General features: G+C 51.8%; 2 protein-coding genes and 1 long non-coding RNA gene across 4 annotated transcripts; 1 reads left to right on the forward strand and 2 right to left on the reverse strand.

Moving 5' to 3' along the window:
* Nucleotides 1–1,925: 1,925 nt before the first annotated feature.
* LOC122187801 lies at nt 1,926–3,723 on the reverse strand. The gene is made up of 2 exons (XR_006181421.1): nt 3,521–3,723; nt 1,926–2,223 (listed from the first exon to the last, which is right to left on the reverse strand). It is a non-coding gene; the product is annotated as an uncharacterized LOC122187801 (long non-coding RNA).
* Nucleotides 3,724–4,787: 1,064 nt separating this feature from the next.
* Nucleotides 4,788–17,266, forward strand: UBXN11 (UBX domain protein 11). 2 transcript variants are annotated; one of them, XM_042885628.1, is made up of 12 exons: nt 4,788–4,837; nt 6,198–6,298; nt 7,069–7,123; nt 8,079–8,155; nt 8,654–8,765; nt 10,124–10,341; nt 11,050–11,127; nt 12,415–12,535; nt 13,354–13,454; nt 13,671–13,738; nt 14,424–14,570; nt 15,152–17,266. In XM_042885628.1, exons 2-12 carry the CDS (start codon nt 6,215–6,217, stop codon nt 15,315–15,317), a joined length of 1,227 nt encoding a protein of 408 aa, XP_042741562.1. In that variant the 5' UTR covers nt 4,788–4,837; nt 6,198–6,214; the 3' UTR covers nt 15,318–17,266. The 2 variants fall into 2 exon arrangements, with proteins under 2 accessions (XP_042741562.1, XP_042741563.1); XM_042885629.1 differs by lacking the exons at nt 4,788–4,837; nt 6,198–6,298; nt 7,069–7,123 and adding an exon at nt 8,394–8,537 and having other exon boundaries at nt 8,087–8,155.
* Nucleotides 16,921–18,831, reverse strand: SH3BGRL3 (SH3 domain binding glutamate rich protein like 3). The gene is made up of 3 exons (XM_042885630.1): nt 18,724–18,831; nt 18,238–18,405; nt 16,921–17,843 (listed from the first exon to the last, which is right to left on the reverse strand). Exons 1-3 carry the CDS (start codon nt 18,769–18,771, stop codon nt 17,778–17,780), a joined length of 282 nt encoding a protein of 93 aa, XP_042741564.1. The 5' UTR covers nt 18,772–18,831; the 3' UTR covers nt 16,921–17,777.
* Between the last annotated feature and the right edge of the window lie 64 nt (nt 18,832–18,895).

Genomic DNA, 18,895 nt, shown 5'->3' on the forward strand with positions numbered 1-18,895 from the left:
ACACCCTGCAGTGGTGGGAGCTGCCTCCTGCCCCGCTGCCTGGGAGCAGCTGCCATGAAGGATGCCATGACCACCCCCATTGCCCACCTCCCTCCTGGAGCACCATGGACACACGTGCTGCTGACTGCTGTGGGACGCACTGAGTGCAACGCAGCAGAGCCTCTTCCCCACCCCATTTCCCTCTATGAACTGTATTTATGTACGTGTGTAAGATACGGCCCCACTCGAGGGGGCCAGCCCTACCTGGTTTTGCTCTCCTTGTCCTCCTTGCTGAGCTGTGCAGTGCTCCTCAAGCACAGGACCCAATCCTGCTTCCCAGACGGGAGCTCAGTGCCTTCTGGTGTCCAAGTGCTGTGAGCAACATCCGAACCCTTGGTTCTGAAAAGCAAGGTGCACAGGCTGTACTTCTGAGGTGGCACTGTGTCTGGCTCTGGATGCTGCTGTAAGGGCAGGGGGCTCTGGGTCCTTCGTTCCTGACTGCAGCAGGATGAGATGCCGTGTGGATGTGTCCTGGCACTGCCAGACTGGGCTGGGCTGTACCATAGGGATGGGTACAGCAGAGCACTCATGCCCTTCAGATGGAGGGTGTTTAACCAGGGAAAGCCCTGCCATGGAGAAACATGAAAGCATGTGGGAATCAGAAAGCATTTAGGTGCTCCAGGACATAATGGTTTCAGTCCCACATGGGGATGGTGATGGTCTTGGGCTGACATCAGCACCCTGCTCTGCTGCAGGCTTGGGATTGCCAAAATCATCGCCAACATGAGCCCCGCTGCACATCCCCACTGCAGCTCAGCTCCTTCTCCAGTCTCCAGAACAGAGCTGCCTTCCATCCAAGTAGGGCTCAGAGCAGGGCCGGAGCTGCCCAGGAACGCGATGCAGAGCTGGAGGAGACACGGTGGGGGATGTCTGCACACCCAGACACTTCTGTCCTCGCTGCTGGGCAGAGCAGCACTCCTGGTTTGCTCAGCAGGTTTGGACCCAGCTTGGGGACATCGCGTCATGTGGGAAGCAATCAGTTACCAACCCTGCAGCAAAACCGGGCTGTTCTGGCGGCAACAGGCAGCACAACGCCTTCCCTGCGGGTCTCTCCTGCAGACAGGGTACACTTAAGTCCTGACATCAGGCAGCTCCAGCTTGCCAGTGATTGCTCTGGCTCTCGGCAGCAGCCGTACCCAAACACCAGTGATTATGGCGAAACATGCCGAGCTGCCGTGAGGCTCACTGGGGAAGGAGGTCAGAGAACCACACAGATCGCAGCACAAGGGCTGGAGCCCAACAGCGCCCCGCAGGCAGCAGCGGGAGGGGCGGAGCGCACACACAGCGCTGCGCCGAGCAGAGCAGAGCTGCGGCCGGGAGGCGATCACCTGGGAGAAGGGCCTGGCCGAGGCCTGAGGGTGCCCGGCCGCTGCGTGGCCGCCACGCGTGGTCCGTCACTGGCAGGGACGCTGCCGGTGCGGGTCAGCCCCCTCGTGTGAGGCGAACGGCAGCGGGCGCACAGCTGCACCGCACCGCACCGCACCGCATTGCATTGCATTGCACTGCACTGCACTGCACTGCATTGCATTGCACAACCAGCAGCCCGCCGCAGCGCAACACCACCGCACTCATTCCGCCTTTATATAAACCACGCCGGGCCGGGATAGGCCAGGACCGGCGATTTGCAGCTCCAGATTGGCGAAGAGCTGGGAGATTTGAATTCGGTGATTGGTCCGCTCGGCGAAGACCGCCTGTGATTGGTTAGCGCTGGGTGGAGGGCGGTGCCTTGGGTCCGCCCGTCCTGCTGGGGGCGCTGTGCCCTTGTGCTGCTTCAGCCCGGCAATCGGGGCGCGGCTGCGGCCGCCCCGGAGGCGCGGGCGGGCTTGGTGTTCCCCTCACGGAGCCCGTCCCGGTGCCGGCCCGTAACAGCACGAGAAATAAACGCGTCGGAGCCTCCGTACTTTATTTCTCAGAGCTTCGCAGCACGACCGTGCTTGGAGCTGATCCTCCTGGAGGCTGCGGCCATAGGGAAGCACTGTGGGGACACGGGGACGGGAGCTGGCCGGGCCCGGCGGCGGAGCGGGGAAGCGCTGGACTGCGGGGACCTTCGGCTCAGCAGAGCCGCAGGAGGAAGGCCGCAGCCAGCCCCAGGGCCAGGGACAGGAGAGCAGGGCTGCCGCAAGGCGGGCTCCGGGCTACGATCCCCTCTGTCATGGTGCCGTTGTCCTCCGCCTGGCCTAAGGGCTGGAAAAGCAGAGAGGGCAGTTGGCGACGGCTGCAAAGTCAGGCAGAGAGGCGGGATTTCCTGTCTCGTAGTGTCTCAGTGCCGTGCGCTCTCCTGAGGCCCCACACGCCAGGAGAGCTGAGGACTTGCGGGTTTTCCCATGCCGGAAGCAAAGCGGGCGCTCCCTCATGCCGTCGCCCTTTTTCGAGGCTTTTAGAAACAGCGAGTAGGAAAGCAGAAGGGAGGGGCTGGCCTCTGAGGAAGTGGCTGGGGATGTGGAGCCTGCGAGGCCAGTGCTGGAGGATGTGGGGTGTAGAGACAGAGCTGGGAAGGTCCCTGGTGGAACCAAGGGGGAGGGGAGCCAAGACCTTCCTGTTGCGAGGGGCACTGCAATTGTTACATGAACTAGTAATGCATCTGGGGTGGAAATTTCAGGGCTGCTTCCTTCCCTCTCTAAAGAGCCCCTTCTAAATTAAGGCACTTGCTTGAACACTCCCGCCATGGCTGTGCAGAGCCACTTGCTTTGTGTTTCACTGCTCCTCGATCCCACAGGTTCCCTCTGGAGCTGTAGTGGACGATTAGGATGGGCCTCATTTTGCAGGCACTCTTTCTAGCTGTCAAGGCTTGTTGTCACAGGGTGAGATGCTCAAATGTAAATGCATCCCATGGAGCCTGCAACGTGTCACATCTGTGTGGCATTTGAGAGTGACGCCAGCTCATCCGGCCTCATTATCAACATACAGCAGAAAAGAATAAGATCAACCCAAGAGCTGCTCTGAGGAGCATCACCCTCCCTGGAGGTCTTTGCCCACTTCCAAGCAAAGGTCCCCACCCAAGTGATAGCTGCTATCTGCCTGCATGGTGCTGGAACCCTTGAAGGGCCTCCCAGCAGTAAAAAGGGGGAAGGGAAGGGAAGGAGGGAACCCTGTTGCTATGCCCAGCGTCCCTACAGCCATGCGCAGCAACCCTGAACCAGGCAGCAGCTGGGATAGGGAAGGGGCCAGCATGCAAAGGAGAAGCTACACAATGGGGGGGAGAGCTGAGAGATGATAAGGTTATGGATATGCGTAAAGCTCTTAAGCAAAAAAAAAAAACCCTCAAACAAAAAGCAACATACAGAAGTATTTAAACTTTGTAGCCTGCAGTGCAAAGCTCCTTTTACAACAAGCATGGTTAAAATAAATTGCTGTGGCTCCCAGCTGAAGGCAGAATTCCCCCACCGGTTGGATCCCAGACCCCTAACTACTCTTACACCCCAGGGATGGGTCTGGCTGCTCCCCAACTTTTGGGGTGCCCGAGCAGTGGGCTTTCTCTTACCAAGCAGAGGGCAAGCAGGGCAATCAGGAGGAGCAGGTGGCCACACTGGAGAGGCTGCATGGTCCAAGCTCAGTGTACAGCTTGCTGCAATGCTTCCTCATCTGCTCACAGTGATTGCTATCAGAGCTTTTAAAGTGCAGCCGTGGCCCCATCTCACCAATCACACTTTCCTTCCTCATGCTGCTTCTGCAGAGCACAACCCATCACGCAGAAGGGACACCATAATCGGATCCATGGAAAAGCGCCAGGAAGCCATTACTGGCGCTGCTGATGCTGCAGGGATGTGCAGGTGGGGATGATGCTCTGAACAGGACATCCCAGCCACCATCTCCAGCAAAGGCAGTGAGCCCCTTGCCCTCCCATTTCCAACACCATATAGCACTCCCTACATTGTGCCCCATGCCTTTGTAGGGCCAGCACCAATTACAGGTTCAAACCCTCTGCTTCAGCAGGAGGGTCTGCAAACACTGCGCCGTGTAATGAACCTCCTGCCCCGCAGTGAAGGACAGGAGCTAGGCCCAAGACACAAGTGTGGCAGGGTGGTCTGATCCACATCACAGACGGTGGCAGGGCTCCCTTCAGCCCTAACAGCGTTTGCAGCACATCGCTGAGCTGCACCACCCACCTGCCAGCAAACAGCAGAAAACAGAACGGGCTATTTTAGGACAGGTTGAAACGAGCAAAGCTACACCTGTTGCTGTGGCTTTCATTTCTGTGAGTGCATCACAGTGAGCCCTGCGCAGGGGCTGGCAGCTCAGAGTGCAGCACATTGAATGCTCTTGGCATTGCATCTCCTATCTCACCCCCAAAAAATCTGGAATGCAGAAATTCCAATAGCCATTTTGCCTGAGTACACAACTGAAAGACTGCTATTTCTCAACCAGCCAAATTGCGGCCTTGCAGCTTTCTCTGGCAGCCAATGAATGCCTAATAGATAAATTCCAACTTTCCTTCTTGTTTTCTTCATATGTTTCCTTATGGTACACATAAGAAAATATTTGTTCCCATTTGTGATATTTCTGTCCTGAGCAGCGCTGGAATTATTTGTTAAGGTGGCACGGTGTCCCATGGTTATTTCTCGTCCACTCTCTTATCTCCCATTTTGTGGAGGTCCCCTGAGTTCACTCCCACTTCATTACGGTCACCTTTTAATAGGTGCAAAGCGATGCGCCCCCTCTGCCGCGGTGCACGCCGGGACTTGCAATCCTCGCCCGTCCGCCCCCCTCCACGTGACCGCGGCTCAGCCAATCACAGCGTCCAGGCGTCGCCGTGACAACCGCGGGTAAACAAGATGGCGGTGCGGGCGCTGAGAGCGGGGTGAGTGCTGCGGGACGGCCGGCCTACCTCAGGCCTCCCCGCGGAGCCAACGCCGAGAGGCCGGGGTCGCTTCTGGCCTTTGTTTCAAGTCCCGTTGTGGTGGGGGGCCCTCAGGATGCCTGCGGGAGCATTCGTGGTAATTTCTGCGCTGCGCTGACTGAGAGGTGCAGGAACGCCCTGCCCAAAGGCGCGCAGTGTGGGCCGGTGAGGAATGCAGAGTTTGGGCCCTTCGGGACAGCCTCTTCCTTTGCGTTTTGGGAAACTTGCTCATCAAGCAATCCCTCCCCCCACAAAGCTAACAAACCTATCCTCGTTTTTTATATATTCCCTCCTCACCACTCGTCACAGCAGGGCCCAGCTGAGCTGTTTGCTGGCAAGGCAGTGCTCACCATCCACACCTCTCGTGGTGGGCGCAGCTCTTCTTCCTACACGCCCACCATCAGATAAGTGGTGGAGGGTTTCGACATCCTCGGCAACCCGTGGAGCACATTAGAGCTTCATTTCATTTCACAGTTTCACTTTAGGTCGTAGCTGGCCTGTTAGATAAACAGCACAAAAGCTGCTCCTCTGCTGTCAGTGAAGTTTCCTGTTTGTGCTACTCCCAGATGTTATACTTTTCATTAAGGCAGCTCTGTGGTACTTCCTGCCTCTCTGTGTGGCACAGGATGTTCTGTACCAGCGTCACAGCCTCTTTCTGCCAGCCCCATTTTGTGTTCGCTCTGAGCGAACTGAGATCCTTTTGGTTCTGTGCAGTAACAAATGCTCTCACCCACTGATTTTGACAGTGCTCCTGGGAGTGAATAGCCTGGGGCCACTCCACTTTCAGTGGAGTTCACTTTCAGTGTAACACCTATGTTTCTTTACCTGTTTTTGGAGAAGTCATATGCAAAATACTAACCTTTCATACATTTTGTGCCTCCTCACAGGTGACACAGCCTGTCCCTATGGCAGCCTTCCCTTGCAGGGACAACACTAAAAAAGAATATATGACATCACAGAATGGCTTAGGTTGGAAGAGACCTTAAAGATCATCTAGTTCACCACTTCACAGGGTGAAGTCCCTCAAAGATAAGGGGGTTCTTGACCATCATAGTCTCTCAGTGACAGTCTGGTGGACTCAGTACCCCAGGCGAGGGCTATTTTGTGTTGTCTCCCCCTCACACACACAGCATGCTGCCATTGACATAGCTACCTCCCTACCAAGAGCTCTCAAAGATAAGAGCTGAGGGATTTCCACCCCACACCCGCCAAAGGTATCCTTTTTTCACCTGCTTTGGCAGAACCAGAGCTCATGTGTGGTGCAGATAAGCCTCCAATATGAATTGCCTTTCTAGAGGTAACGTTGCATTTGTGCTTTCAGGTACAATTCCCACTGACATGGAGCTCATGTTATCCATGATGCAAAAAATCAGTCTGTTGGAACAAAAAATAGATAAACAAGCGCAAGAAATCCAACTGAAGGTAAAAGTTCTGGCCCTTACCAGGCCTGTTCAGTGTCCTGATTTACTTTTTCAAGCCAGGGTAATGATACACTCACTTAGACACAGTCTGGGCTACAACAAGTTAATCCATAGCCTACTCTGTTAATTAGACAGGTTAGCCTTTGTAAAACAGCAGAGCAGTCATATCTGCCCTTGACATGGAAGACTGGACAGCCCTTACTGCTCTGATCCTGTGACTTTACAAAGTAATGACTCTCAGCATCCTTTCACTACTATCTATTTGGCTTCAGACTCTTCTTTCTTTTGCATTCTGAAAACAAAACAAAGCAACCAGTGGTCTAGACAAGAAAAGTAATCTTAGAACAGGTCTTTTTGTAATACTGTTGAGAATAAATACTGTTTAGTTTAGAATAAATAGCAATAGGTTGTTTTTTGTTTTTTTTTTTGGTGGTTTTGTCTTCTTTTCTAACCAATGGTGACAGAAATGCTGGTCTGCTTTCTAGATCAGCCACTAACAGGCCTAAGTATGAGCTGCATTCTTGTGCAGATGGAAGGGGGAGACAGGTTAGCAATGTCCCCAGTCTAATATTGGAGCAGAGTATTACATCCCACCCCTCTGCTGAGTCACAAATTAAGACATTTGTGAGGCCATTTTGACCCTTATTTTTCCTCTCTGAGAGAGAGCATGTGCAGCACTGCCTCACCCAGCCAGGACTAATTATGCAAACTGCATCAAGGTCCTGAAAGCAGAGGATCTTAACAAGGTCATTATTCATTCTGATCTTGAAGGACAGGAAGATTGCGGAGCTTGAGGAGAAGATGAAGACTCTTCAGAAAGGAGAAGGTAAAAATTGTTGGACCCTTGGTACCTTGCTCTTACCCACGGGAGAGTTACAGGTCTCCTGGTACTGCTGCAGAGCAGGCTTGGAGACCTTCCTTCTCAGCCATCCCTGCCTCAAAAGCCTATGAGCCTCTTCCATGGTGGTATCAGTTACACACACGGTGCTGTTTGCCAAGGTAGATCCTCACTTCAGTTGTTCTGCTTTTCTGGCGCAGCACTAGACATTATTTCCTGACCTATTTTCCGTGCCTTAATAAGTTTCCATGAGCACAGAATAACCACAAACCTGAAGATGGCCAGAGAAAAAAAGAACAATATACACCATACAGTTCAAATAGGTTGGGAAAAACAAACAAACAAACAAACAAAAACCAACAAACAGAGCAACTCATAGCTAAGCAAAACCAAAAATTGACTTGCAATCTCAAACAGCACCTACAGGTCCAGGCTCACTCGTTTGCAAGGCAACTTAATGCTAAAATAAGCTCAGCTTTAAGTGAGTCACTGAAGCTCTTCTGCTCCTCAATTCCTTGGAATCCATAACTCTCCTGCTGATCCCAGACACGTTTCCTGTCATGGCTGAAATACCTTGTTGGTGTAAAGCTGTGCTGTATCTCTATTTCCTGAGCAGAGAACACAAAGAAGCCTGTCAAACCACAACTGTGTTTTGTACCTCATCACACATTGTGCCAGCTACGAAGCCTAGGTTTCTAGATCAAGCTTTGGTGGACACCTGCTGATTGTTGAATAGGTCTCTTAGGACCAAGACAAGCAGCTCTCAGTGTACAGCAGTGGACAGCACCACTCACATCAGCTTCCTATAGCATAAAACTTCAGCAGTGTTTTACAGTTTACTGACGGTGCAGGCAGACTGCTGGGGCTTCCACATTGTGTGACGTGGGCTACCAGTAGCTCTTCTTTAAGGCTATGCACAGTAAAAGCAGATCTTCCCTCTCAGCTGCTCCTGACTCATCCACAGCAGAGGATCTGGAAAGGAGGTGCCTTCAGCTGCAGACTCAGGTCTGGGAGATGGAGGTGAGATGCCTGCTTTACTTGCTCCAAGCCATTTGCACCTTCGGTTTCAGATTGTTGCAGTCCCAGACTGCCTGGTTCTTTTCAAGCTGCCTCTATGATAACTACAAATTCTCTCTTCACTCCTCTGAAAGAAAATAACAAGCTGAGTGTGAACTACAGGGTAGTATGTTATTATTATATTGTACACTACAGGTTTTATACACTTGCCTGCTGCAAGCCTCATCATTTTGATTTCCAGGGCTGTGGAAACAACCTACACAGCTACTAGACTCTTGGGAGACTGCTGTATCACTACAGATAGTTTAATCCTTCCTCCCTTTTACCTGCTTCTAGTAGAGCTGCTACTTCTACTGCCATGAGTTGGCAGCCTCCCAACCCTGAGGTAAACCTTGTTCACCTCCACTTTTGCTTCTCACTGTTGCAGCCAAGCACTGCGAGGCTTCTCTGTCTAGTTTCTAGCTCTGGTCTACAACGCTGACTTGTCCTTTCCTCTTACAGCAGTTTCTAAATGACTATGGTCTGATCTGGGTTGGAGACAGACACGAAGAGCTGGAAGACTTGGAGTCGCTGAGAGATGACGAACTGCTGGCAAAGAGGTTCTGGAAGGCAGGTAAAGCATCCGTGCTCTTTGCTAAAGCAGCCATCCCAGCTCCTCTGCATGCTTAGGGAAGGTCTGATACTCCTTAGATAAGCGGGTGATCAGAATCTGAGATCCTGTTCTGAGGTCTTCATGTCAGTCCATCTCAGGATTAGAGACATGGAACAACTTAACAGGAGCTGGGACAGGCAGAGCACTGGTATTCTATACACCTATATTTTATAAACTTCATCTGGAGAAAAACGAGAGATCCTGGTGGCCCAGCCATTTGGAAGAATACCTTCACAGCAGCTGCTTCCTGAAGAGTTCACATACCCTGAGTGTTTGAAGCTTGATTGCTCTAAAAACACTGACGTAAAATGGGTGGAAAACAGAACCAGATGCTTTGTGTATTTAGTAGCCATAGGAACTTACCCGCATTGTCTCGCTCCCTCAGAGTATTGTTTGCCTTTCCTCCCAGCCACCATGTGAGTGGTTTAACTGGGACCTGACTGTGCTGTATGGAGTCCAAGCATATTTGGCGGAGTGGTAAAAGAGGAAAAAAAAAGAGCACTGCTTGGGCTATGTAACTGTTGCTACTAACTAACAACTGAGCAAATATGAGCTTGTTAATCTAATCCTTACATGAAGGAAGGAAGAAGACGTGAAAAGCAGTAGAAATATTTTTATACTTTTCATATTGCTTGCCCTTTTTAAGGGAGATTCCCTCCCTCTCATTTAAAGCTTTTTTCCCCCACCCGTAATCAAATCTCAGAAGATCAGAACAGAAATACCAAAGGTCTTACCTTCTGTTTCATTTTCTCTTTTCATTTCATTCTTCTGTCCCACTGTAATGCTCTCACTGCTTCGCCCTATCACCTCCTCAAACACACTCTGCAGCGTCCCAGCAAGAGAGAAATAAATCTGCTGCAGTGAGAAGTGCTGGTGGCTCAGAGCATGCAGCCACACTGACATTTCTTCAGCAGATCTGCCCTGGTCCATTTAGCCAATTTAGGTTACTCATTCCTCTCTGTGCATTTTGCAGCACCACGTTAAGGGTCAACACTTAAGAAATTACAACCAAAACTAAGTTGCCGAACAGTTGGCTGCACTTTGGCTAGCAGCTGCTATGCTCACTTTAGGTGAAGGCTGTTTTTCTGCTACCGTGCCCTTGCAGTTTTGCACACACCCACGTAGATCTGGCAGCCCTGAACCACGGCGATATTGTTGCACCATGCTTTGCAAAGTGACAAAGTGACGTGCACATGAAAGGCAGCAATGACAGCCCCAAACTGTTGGGATGCAGAGACTTCTCAGGCACATCCACACAGAGGCGAAAGCTGCTCGGCTGGCATCTCCTTCCCCCCATAACTCTGCTCTTCCTGCCACAGGTGAGGCAGTTGTTTCCAAACACCAGGTTGATTTTGATTTAATCTTGGAAAACGTGAAGGGTTTGAACATGCTGGCTGGAGATGGCGTCTCTCACGTGCAGCACACACCAGGAGGAGCTCGGCTGAGGCAGCCAGAACCCCTCCCTCTGACCCTGTATCAGAATGGGATCGTCATGCTGGAAGGAGCCTTTCGCTCCTATGAGGAACAGTCTGCTCAGGTACGAAAAGGTTTGTGCAGGAGTCAGACGTGGAGCCACCCTGCTGTGATTCACAGTGTATCAGCAAAGGGAACTCAGAAGAACAAGGCCAGTGGGATCACCTCAGTCCCCAAAACAAGCAGCTAACGAGACCTCCGGCCTTCGCATCCCACTGCCCTGCTGGGATGCCTGTGCTGTTCTGCACATCTGTCGGAGAAATCACACTGCAAACTGCTGCCATTCACAGTAAGTCTCCTCCAGCCCTGTTGGAGTAGCAGTATTCAACACTGGCAGCAAAATCTTGTGGCTTTTTTTTTTTTTTTTTTTTTTCCCAATTGGCTGGAAACAGAAATGCTGAGGTGCTAACAAGGTGAGTCCTGTTCTTAGCCCTGACATCAGAATGATCCCAAAGATTGGGTATCAATCAGGTGATAGGTGCTTTATACATTAAAATATATATATATATATATATATATATATTCTGTGATATAAAAACAAACCTTAAACTTGTTCCCAGCACACCTTTAAAAATCAACTGAGCAGCATTTTTTTGTTTTTGTATTATTGTTTTTTTTTTTTTTATGAGAGGGGGAGTCTGGGTGCAGACTTCTTTTTTTTTGCACGACAGAAATATTACAAACAGGAGCAGCTCAGGATGTAAACATTAGTAATCAGATAAATAGAAAATCAGAGGTATGACCGTGAACAAGCTGTCATTTTTTGTTTCAGCAATGCCTGCAGGACATTATGGATGGTTATTTCCCTTCAGAGTTGCAGGCACGCTACCCAGATGGTGTCCCTCTGCAGGTAAGCAGTGCAAAGCTCTGTTCTCATGGGGTTTTTGGAAGAAATGGCTCTCTTTTTTCCCCAAGGAAGTTGTTCAGATTTCTTTCACCAAGCTACATGTTCCCTGTACCAATCTCTGGTTGAGGTTTCTGAACGCAGCATACGAGCAGCTAAGTTCTGTGCATGCGTGTATGGCAGTGGTGAGGAGCACACCTGCCTGAGCCGTTACAGGATGTAGGTGAGCAATTGTCAGGGCTGAACAATTTCTCTGCCTGGCTGAATCTTGGCTTGGATCAAGACTTGTGAGAGCACCAATAGGCTTTGCAGAAGAGCAGTGGTATTGGTGGTATATGCAGCCCCTGAAGAGCTGTACAACATCAACATCTCAACTGGTTCTCCTGGAAGAGTTTCTAAAAGCAGATTGGAGAAGTATATCTCGCACAGTTTGCAGAGAGTTTAATTTGCAGTAATTTAAATGGGTTTGGCCACCTGCAGTCCTTTTGGGCCCAATTTCTTTCTAATTTTTCAGGGATGGCAAAAAGCCAAGGCCACATTTTCAGACTGAGAGCCTCAGAGGACTCCGATTTAGGTCTCTAAGTGCCTCTGAAACGTAAGCGGGCACAGGCAGAGGGGTGCACCTGCACCACCGAGAAGAAAGCAGGGCACATCTGTGCAAATAGGTCAGAGCAGCGTGAGCTGGAGGGGGTGCGGTTGGAAAACCAGATGGAACGGGAGGGACTGTGCGGGGCTGTTGCTCATGTGGTGCCTGTAGCCAGCTTATTGCAACCACAGCTACAGGCCACAGGATAACGCTGAAGCCTAGGCAGAAAGACTGACCCTCTTTATACAGTTTTTCCCACTGCTGGAGGTCTCAGTCTGGCACTGTCCCTTTGTTGGAGCCATCCATCAGATCCCACTGCAACTTCTGCAGTGCAGCGTGAGTGACAGTAAATCCCCCTCCACTTCTAAACAGCTGCTTTCACATCGTAGAGAGCATTTTCAAGCATGGAAACAGACAAGAAAGGTCAGGCCTGCACACATTTTTTACAACTTATGGAAAGGGGATGGCTGTCCTGTGCCCGTCGAGACATTGAACTACACTGAGGCCCGGATAGGCCAGGATCTAGCAGGATTTGCTTTGTTAGAAAGCCTAGAGGAACTGGAGATGTGTTTCATTGGGTTTGGACAGCTGGAGCAGCTCCCAAGGAAGTATCTCAGTTCCATTTGGGACTTACTGCTCTAGGTTGCTTATTTTATTGCTTCTTGATACAGCGAGCCTTGCTTATAGCAATCGGCCTTAACCAACAGGTCACTGACAAAAGAGATGTGGTATTTCGGGAGACACACCTTCCTGGGAGCTTTCCTGACCACGGCCGAGTTGTTGGCCATTCAAAACTAAGCAAGGTGGAGGAGCCCACTGAGATCCCTGGTAAGTTCCTACACCTATCTCAGAAATGCATCTCCCAAAGAGAAGAACTGAAACCTCAGTGGGGCAGTCCAGCTAGCAAGAAGAGAATGTGTGGGGTCTCAAAGAGGAAGGCAACACTTCCAGGTCAAAGCTTCACCTTTCTCAGCATCAGAGGACGCCAAGGAACCATGCATTCTTTGAATGAGGTCAGGCCTCATATTTCCTCATTTTGCTTCTGGGTTCCAGCAGCCTGCATAAGCAAAGCTGAGATACTCTGACTGGCTGGAGAGCCAAACATGCTCAGCCAAGTAGGCAGAAAACAGCAGAGCTACACAAGCATAACTAAACAACCTGTACACATGCACTGCCCTCAGCAGCATCTTCATATTTATATACATGAATACTCTTGCTTATCTCAGAGACATTCACAAGCAGAGAAGTTCCCTTTATCCTTTATTACTGGGAAAAAAAGTAGCTGCCCACTGACACCACCAAAAGGAACTGACACAACTGCAAGATGAGCAATTTTCCAAGCATGTCTGAACTGCCACAGTATCAGACCTTCCTGTTTGCAGCAGAGATAACAGGGTTTCTGCCTGTTACACATTGCAGGTGTGAGCTGCACAGTTGCTCTCTGGTTCCACTGGCAGTCACAACATTAGCGGGCCAGAAAGTGGGACAAGCTGCAGCTGGGGACCAGGAGCCAGCATCCACACGGCCAGGAGAGGGTAAAGCTCTCTCTGCCAGATGTTCTGCTCCCTTTTCACTAAACCAGTTTATTTGGAGGGAGAATTCTGTAGGTGTATGAGCTTTTTGACATATTCCTTCTTCTCTGGCAGGTCCCAAACCGTCTCTGGAGCAGTCTTGGAACAAGTATTCTAAGTCATCACTGTGCAGTGAAGCAATAGCCACCCAAGACACAGTCGGAGCAGTGCAGCAGGTATGGATGTGCCCAAACAACACCCCAAGGAGCAGGCTGGCATGGTTCCTCAGGCTCAGTGCTCTGCACACAACCACACCTCCTCCTAACCTCCTCTTCCCCAGATGCTCCATCAGAGCACACACGCAGCACTTTGGCACCTGCTCCTGGTCTGTTCTGGCTCTGGTTTGTCTCTGTGTAGAACAGGTGGTGATACTCACCTGGGTTTGGTTGCAGGGCTCTGATGGGGTGCGGAGCAGCAAAGAGATCGTGGTGGGGACACCCAGGCTGCCTGCCCTGCAGAGGTATGGCTGCACACATCCCTGCCCATCAGCTCTCCCTCCTATCTCACTTTTTTTCTTTTTTCCCCAGGGGTTTCTGCCCATTGATTTTAAACCTTGGGAATAACTAGGAAAAAAAAAAAAAAAAAAAAAAAAAAAAAAAAAAAAAAAAAAAAATTTTTTTATTTTTGTTTTTTTTTGGGAAAAACCTGCCAACTCTTACAACTCTAACAAAATTTCTGTTGTTCAGTGTAACTTATGGCAGTGAAATATTTTTCCTGACGGCAAGACAGAATTTAAGAATTTAAAGCCACCTGAAGCTGTTAACTAAATGGAAGAATCCCTCCAGGAAAGTGATGTGCAAGTGGGATGTGACATAAACAGTGTATTTTCACTCAGTTTTCTAGGCAAGATAAGACCCAAATAGCTAATGAAAAAATCCCAAGCAGATTATTTTTAATCAAAAAAGTAGGGCAGAGATCTTACCAGACAACCCTGATCTAAAATAATAAAGCAAAAAAAGGTCAGCAATCCTCTTCTCAAGGCAGCTTTTAAGCAGTGAAAGCAAAGTGGCAGCTGGGTCTGTGCGCAGGCTAAGCCTTGCTCATCTCAAGCACATTCCCAGATGGAAAGCTCTTCTCCCCAGTTCTGATGATCCCAGCACACCAGAGCCCTCACTCCTTAACTGAGACAGCTTTCTGACCTCCAGCTTAGAGAGAGCTGAAGAGCCTGGAGCTTCTGCCCCTGAAGTGTGCACTCTTCGCGTCAAATCTGAGAGCGGGGAGCAGACGTGTGTCATAAAGATGCTGTTCTCAGAGACAATAGGGGACCTGCGCCAACACCTTGCCCACGCCAGGTAGGACTCTTGCCCTCCTTGCTCCCCACTCTGCTCCATCCAGCTCTAGGGGAGGTTCTGCTGCTGCTCAGGGCCCTGGAGCCATGCTTGGAGCAGAGCAGCCTGCACTGAGCAGAGCTGGGTCCTGGGCTCTCTCTGCTGCTTTGGCTCCTCTTGACACCAGAGCTGCTCTCTAGCTGGCAGGGATCTGCTCAGAGCACCTAATACACATCTTTGACAAAAAGCTGACGCATCACAAGAGATGCCTTTCATCCTCTCAAAACTAACAGTTCCAGACGGCTGGGGGACCTTTTTGGTCTTCACTCATCATAGGCTGTAGCCCTTGCCTCTATCCAAGCTCATGCTGAGCTCACTTCTGCTGGGATGGAACAGCCTCCTTCCCACTGCAGCTGTGAAGCCTGGAATGGCTGCTCTGTGCCTGGCTACGCGCAGTTTGGGCAGGAAGCCTTTTTTTCTGCTTGGCCTGCACTTGCAAGGCAGCCTCTCCCTCTGCTCTTAACTGCAATTGGATGAGCCACAGCATCTCTGCAAAATCTTGGGGGATGCTGTGCATAGGAAAAGATTGCGCTGTTCTTTCCTAGGGGTGGAGATTCCGACTCATATGAGATCATCAGCACCTTTCCCCAGAGGCTGTACGCGGACAACTCCAGGAGCCTGCAGGAATGTGGGCTGATCCCCAGTGCCTCCTTGCTGCTGCGAAGAAGAGACCCCTTCCCACCACAGGGGACAGGTCTGCAAACAGCCTAGCGGCTCCTCTGCAGGAGGAAAGAGCTATCTTGCACTGTTAGCTGAATTACAACATCCCCCTGGCTGGAAGAGAGCAGAGTTGTCTTTCCAGATCTAGTTTCATTGTGCCGTTACCTGGGATGGAGAGCAGGGCTCCTTCTCCCTTTAGCAGAGTGCCGCATGCTAGCCCGTGTTCTGCTGCCCCCTGGGTGGATGGTTGCTCTTCCCCAGATCAGGTGGGCTGCTGTCACAGGGATTTCTGTTAGCTCAAGGTAGAGGCCTGGTTTCTCACCTCTGCTGGAGGTTATATTGGCTGATCTCTGCTCAGGGAAGGCTGCCAGCTTTGCACTGGTACAAGGGCAGTTGCTTAGCCGGACTCAGGGATTCTCTACAGCAGCAGATATCTGGGCAGGACAGACAAACAGCAAGGGGTCAATCTCCTTTCCACAGAGTTGCTGCCCGGAGATTTCAACTGTATGTATAGCAGAAGTAAAGCAGGCTCAGTGACACGGTCTTGAGCAATGGCCTTGGGCCGTTGCAGTACTGGGACTGAGCCAGCCTCCTTCCAGCCAGGAGATCCTGCTGCTGGGTTTCCTGGACGTGAGCAGCTCCTTTCCTTGGACAGCCCCCAGCTGCAGAGGGGCCGAGGCTCACAGCCACATGGAGCCAAGCCTGCTGCGGCTTCAAGCTGCTGCCTTCCTCCATCCCAGCCCGCCACTCTGCTGCAACAGGACACCATGTCATTGGAGAAGAGCATAATCCCTTTGCTTCTTCTCTGCTGAACCCTGAGAGTAAAGCATCTTCCCCTCCTTTAGGCTGGGGCAATGCTCTGCAGGCCCCTTTCTGTGCACATTCTTCCCATTTCAGCTCTGACAAGTTCCCACTTGACTCCCAGCTGATAACACTCCCACATGTGCAAGGCAGCGCCTTCTGGCAGCTTCCCTTTTAGCAGAAGCCCAACACGTGCCATCACCCAGCCCTCTTTAAAGGCTCTTGATAAAAACATTTCTTTGGTTGCAATTTCCACTTTCATTAAGTTTCAAAGCAGCAGCGAGACGCAGAAATAGGGCAGGGTAGTCTGAGCACTTCCTGGGGCAGCTCTGCTTTCCCAGTCCCCTGTGACCAGAGCTGAGCCACGCACAGCTTACACAGGAAGCACCACAAGCTCGGGCCAGCTGCCTCCACAGCCTCCCTGCAATCGGTGACTCAATGCCTGCAGCTGTCTGCTGGTTTCCTCCCTTTTCACATACACTCTTGTATTTGCTTTAACGGCCCCCTCCTACAGGGCACTGCCCTTTTGCATAGAGCTGGTCTATAACCAACCAGGTAATTCCAGTTCTGTATTTTGCCCCTGGGTCTGGCTGCCGCTGTCCCTTCCCCAGGCTGTTCTTACCACGCATGGGCTGCTTAAGAGAGGAACCTGCCACTGCTGCTCTGCTGGATGCTGAGACAAGTCCCAGGAGCCCTTCATTAGCAGCAAGTGGTCTGAGGCATTCCGATCTTTGTGTCAGGCTGCAGTAGCACCTCAGCTCCTCCAAGATGGAACTGACTTAGAATCGTTATGTAGGCTATTTAACCTGTCAAAATAAAAGCAATTTAAAAGGAACCCACGAGTGCCAGCACAAAAGGTACAGTAACATTTAATAGCATCTCGGAAGACAACGCTGGTTATAAGCTCACTTTTTGGCAGGAAAACAAAATGCACTTGGTCCAGGTTGCAAAAAGCCAACAGAAAACAGGAAGGATGAGATAGCTGGAACATCAGCTGTTGTGAAGCAGCCCTGAGCCATCAGCGCTCACCAGAGAGCCCTCAAACTGCATCACAGCATTGATGGAGCAGTGCAGGTCCCAGCTCCAGGCCCACCCGCTCCCAGCCTGCTAAGAGACGCCTCAGCCCCAGCCTGCTCCCCAGTGGGTGGTCATACCCAGCTTTGCGCAGTATTTCTGCATTAAATTATTAAAAAACAAAACAGAAAACTTAGTTGCCATGATCTGTGCAGTTGAGATGAAAGTTTTGTTTTTTTTTTTTAAAAAAAAAAAAGGAAGTGAGGCAGCAGGATTTACAATTTTAACAGCAACTGGGAGGAGTGGAAGTAACATGCAACCCTAAGCCCTTCCCTCCTAAAGCAGAAGCTCTCCCTGTAGAGGAGAAGGCTGACGGGCAGCTGCACTTCGCACAGCCCGAGAGGCTTTGCTGTTTACAGAGGCACTGAAAGCTGCGGTGTGAGCCGGGCCCAGCTCTGTTCTAAGGCCATGCGCAGCGAGCGTCAGGCTTTCTTTGGATCCCTCTGAGATGACATTGGGGTTAGGTAGGAAGGAATCGTAGGCAGCTGCAGTGAGTGGTTTTGGTCACGGGTTTCCTGGTGCTGGAATACAAGTCGCGGTGCCAGGACAGCGCTGACAACACGGAGGTGAAGATGGTCGGAGATGGGGGTGCACAGGAACGCAGGTAGAGTCCAGGATGGGCAGAGAGCCTGCGGGTCAGGCCAGCTTCAGGAACTCCTGCAGGGTGTTTTGTTCCACCGCTTCCACAAAGAGCTCATAATCCTGCAGGGAACAAAGCACCCAGTTGCTCACAAGCAAGAGGCACGCAGCCCCAGCGCCCGTGTGCTGCACGCTGCCTCCAGGCGGGCAGTGCGGCCCTCCCAGCACCCAACACAAATGTGCACAGCACTGCTGCCAGGAGGTCACGTGGAAGATGATGGGGCAAAGTTACCACAGCGCCACACAGCCCAGCCCCACTGCCCGTGGGCACACACAGCCACCCCAGCACTGCACTGTGCTCCAAATGCAGATTGACACCGACTGCCTTTTGTCTGTGCACCTCAAGGGGAAACACCTTTCCAAAAGCATCCCGAGGGCATTTGCAGCAAAACCAAGGGGATAACGTCACTGCCCTCCAATCCGGCTCTCACAGCACCGACCCCCAGCGCAGCCTTACCCCGCAGTACTGGTCTCCGTTGACAATCTGGGGTGGGATGGCTTTGGGGTTGCCCGCCTTTGCCCTCATCTCCTCCCGGAGAGCGTTGTCCTGGGAGATGTCCACCAGCTCGTACTTGATGTTCTTCCCATCGAGGATTCTGGTCACTTCGCTCTGTTGGGATTTGATCTGGAAGCGGGCGGCAAAAGCAACGTTATCGGGATGCGGGGAGGAGCTCCGAAGGATGAATGCACGCTCAGTGCATCAGCCTACACCTGCCCGGGGGGGCCTCTACTGGAGGGGGAGGGGAGGCCACGCAGCACAGAGCCGCGAGCAGAGCAGAGCGGGCGGGGACGGGAACCGGGAGAAACACGGCGGGAGAGCAGGGAGGGAACGCCGGGATGGGGCGGGGTGGGGAGGCTCGTACCCCCATGGAAAGGACGCCCGCCCGAGGAAGGGAACCCGCGGCGCCCAGCCCTGCCCCCGCCGCACCGCGCAGCCCCTCACCTCCCGGGAGCCGGTCACCGACGTGCTGTACACCTTCAGAGCGCTCATGCTGCGCCCGCGGCCGCTCCCTGCGCACAGCCCGGGCGGGGGACGCTCGGAGGGCGGAGTGGGCCGGCACCGCCCCGCATGTGACTGCGGCGACCAATGGAGCCGGCGGGCGCGGGCATGCGGG

Source organism: Lagopus leucura, unplaced genomic scaffold (assembly GCF_019238085.1).
Source record: "Lagopus leucura isolate 7727_CA_CO unplaced genomic scaffold, USGS_WTPT01 Super-Scaffold_100051, whole genome shotgun sequence".
In the NCBI taxonomy this organism is placed as follows: domain Eukaryota; kingdom Metazoa; phylum Chordata; class Aves; order Galliformes; family Phasianidae; genus Lagopus; species Lagopus leucura.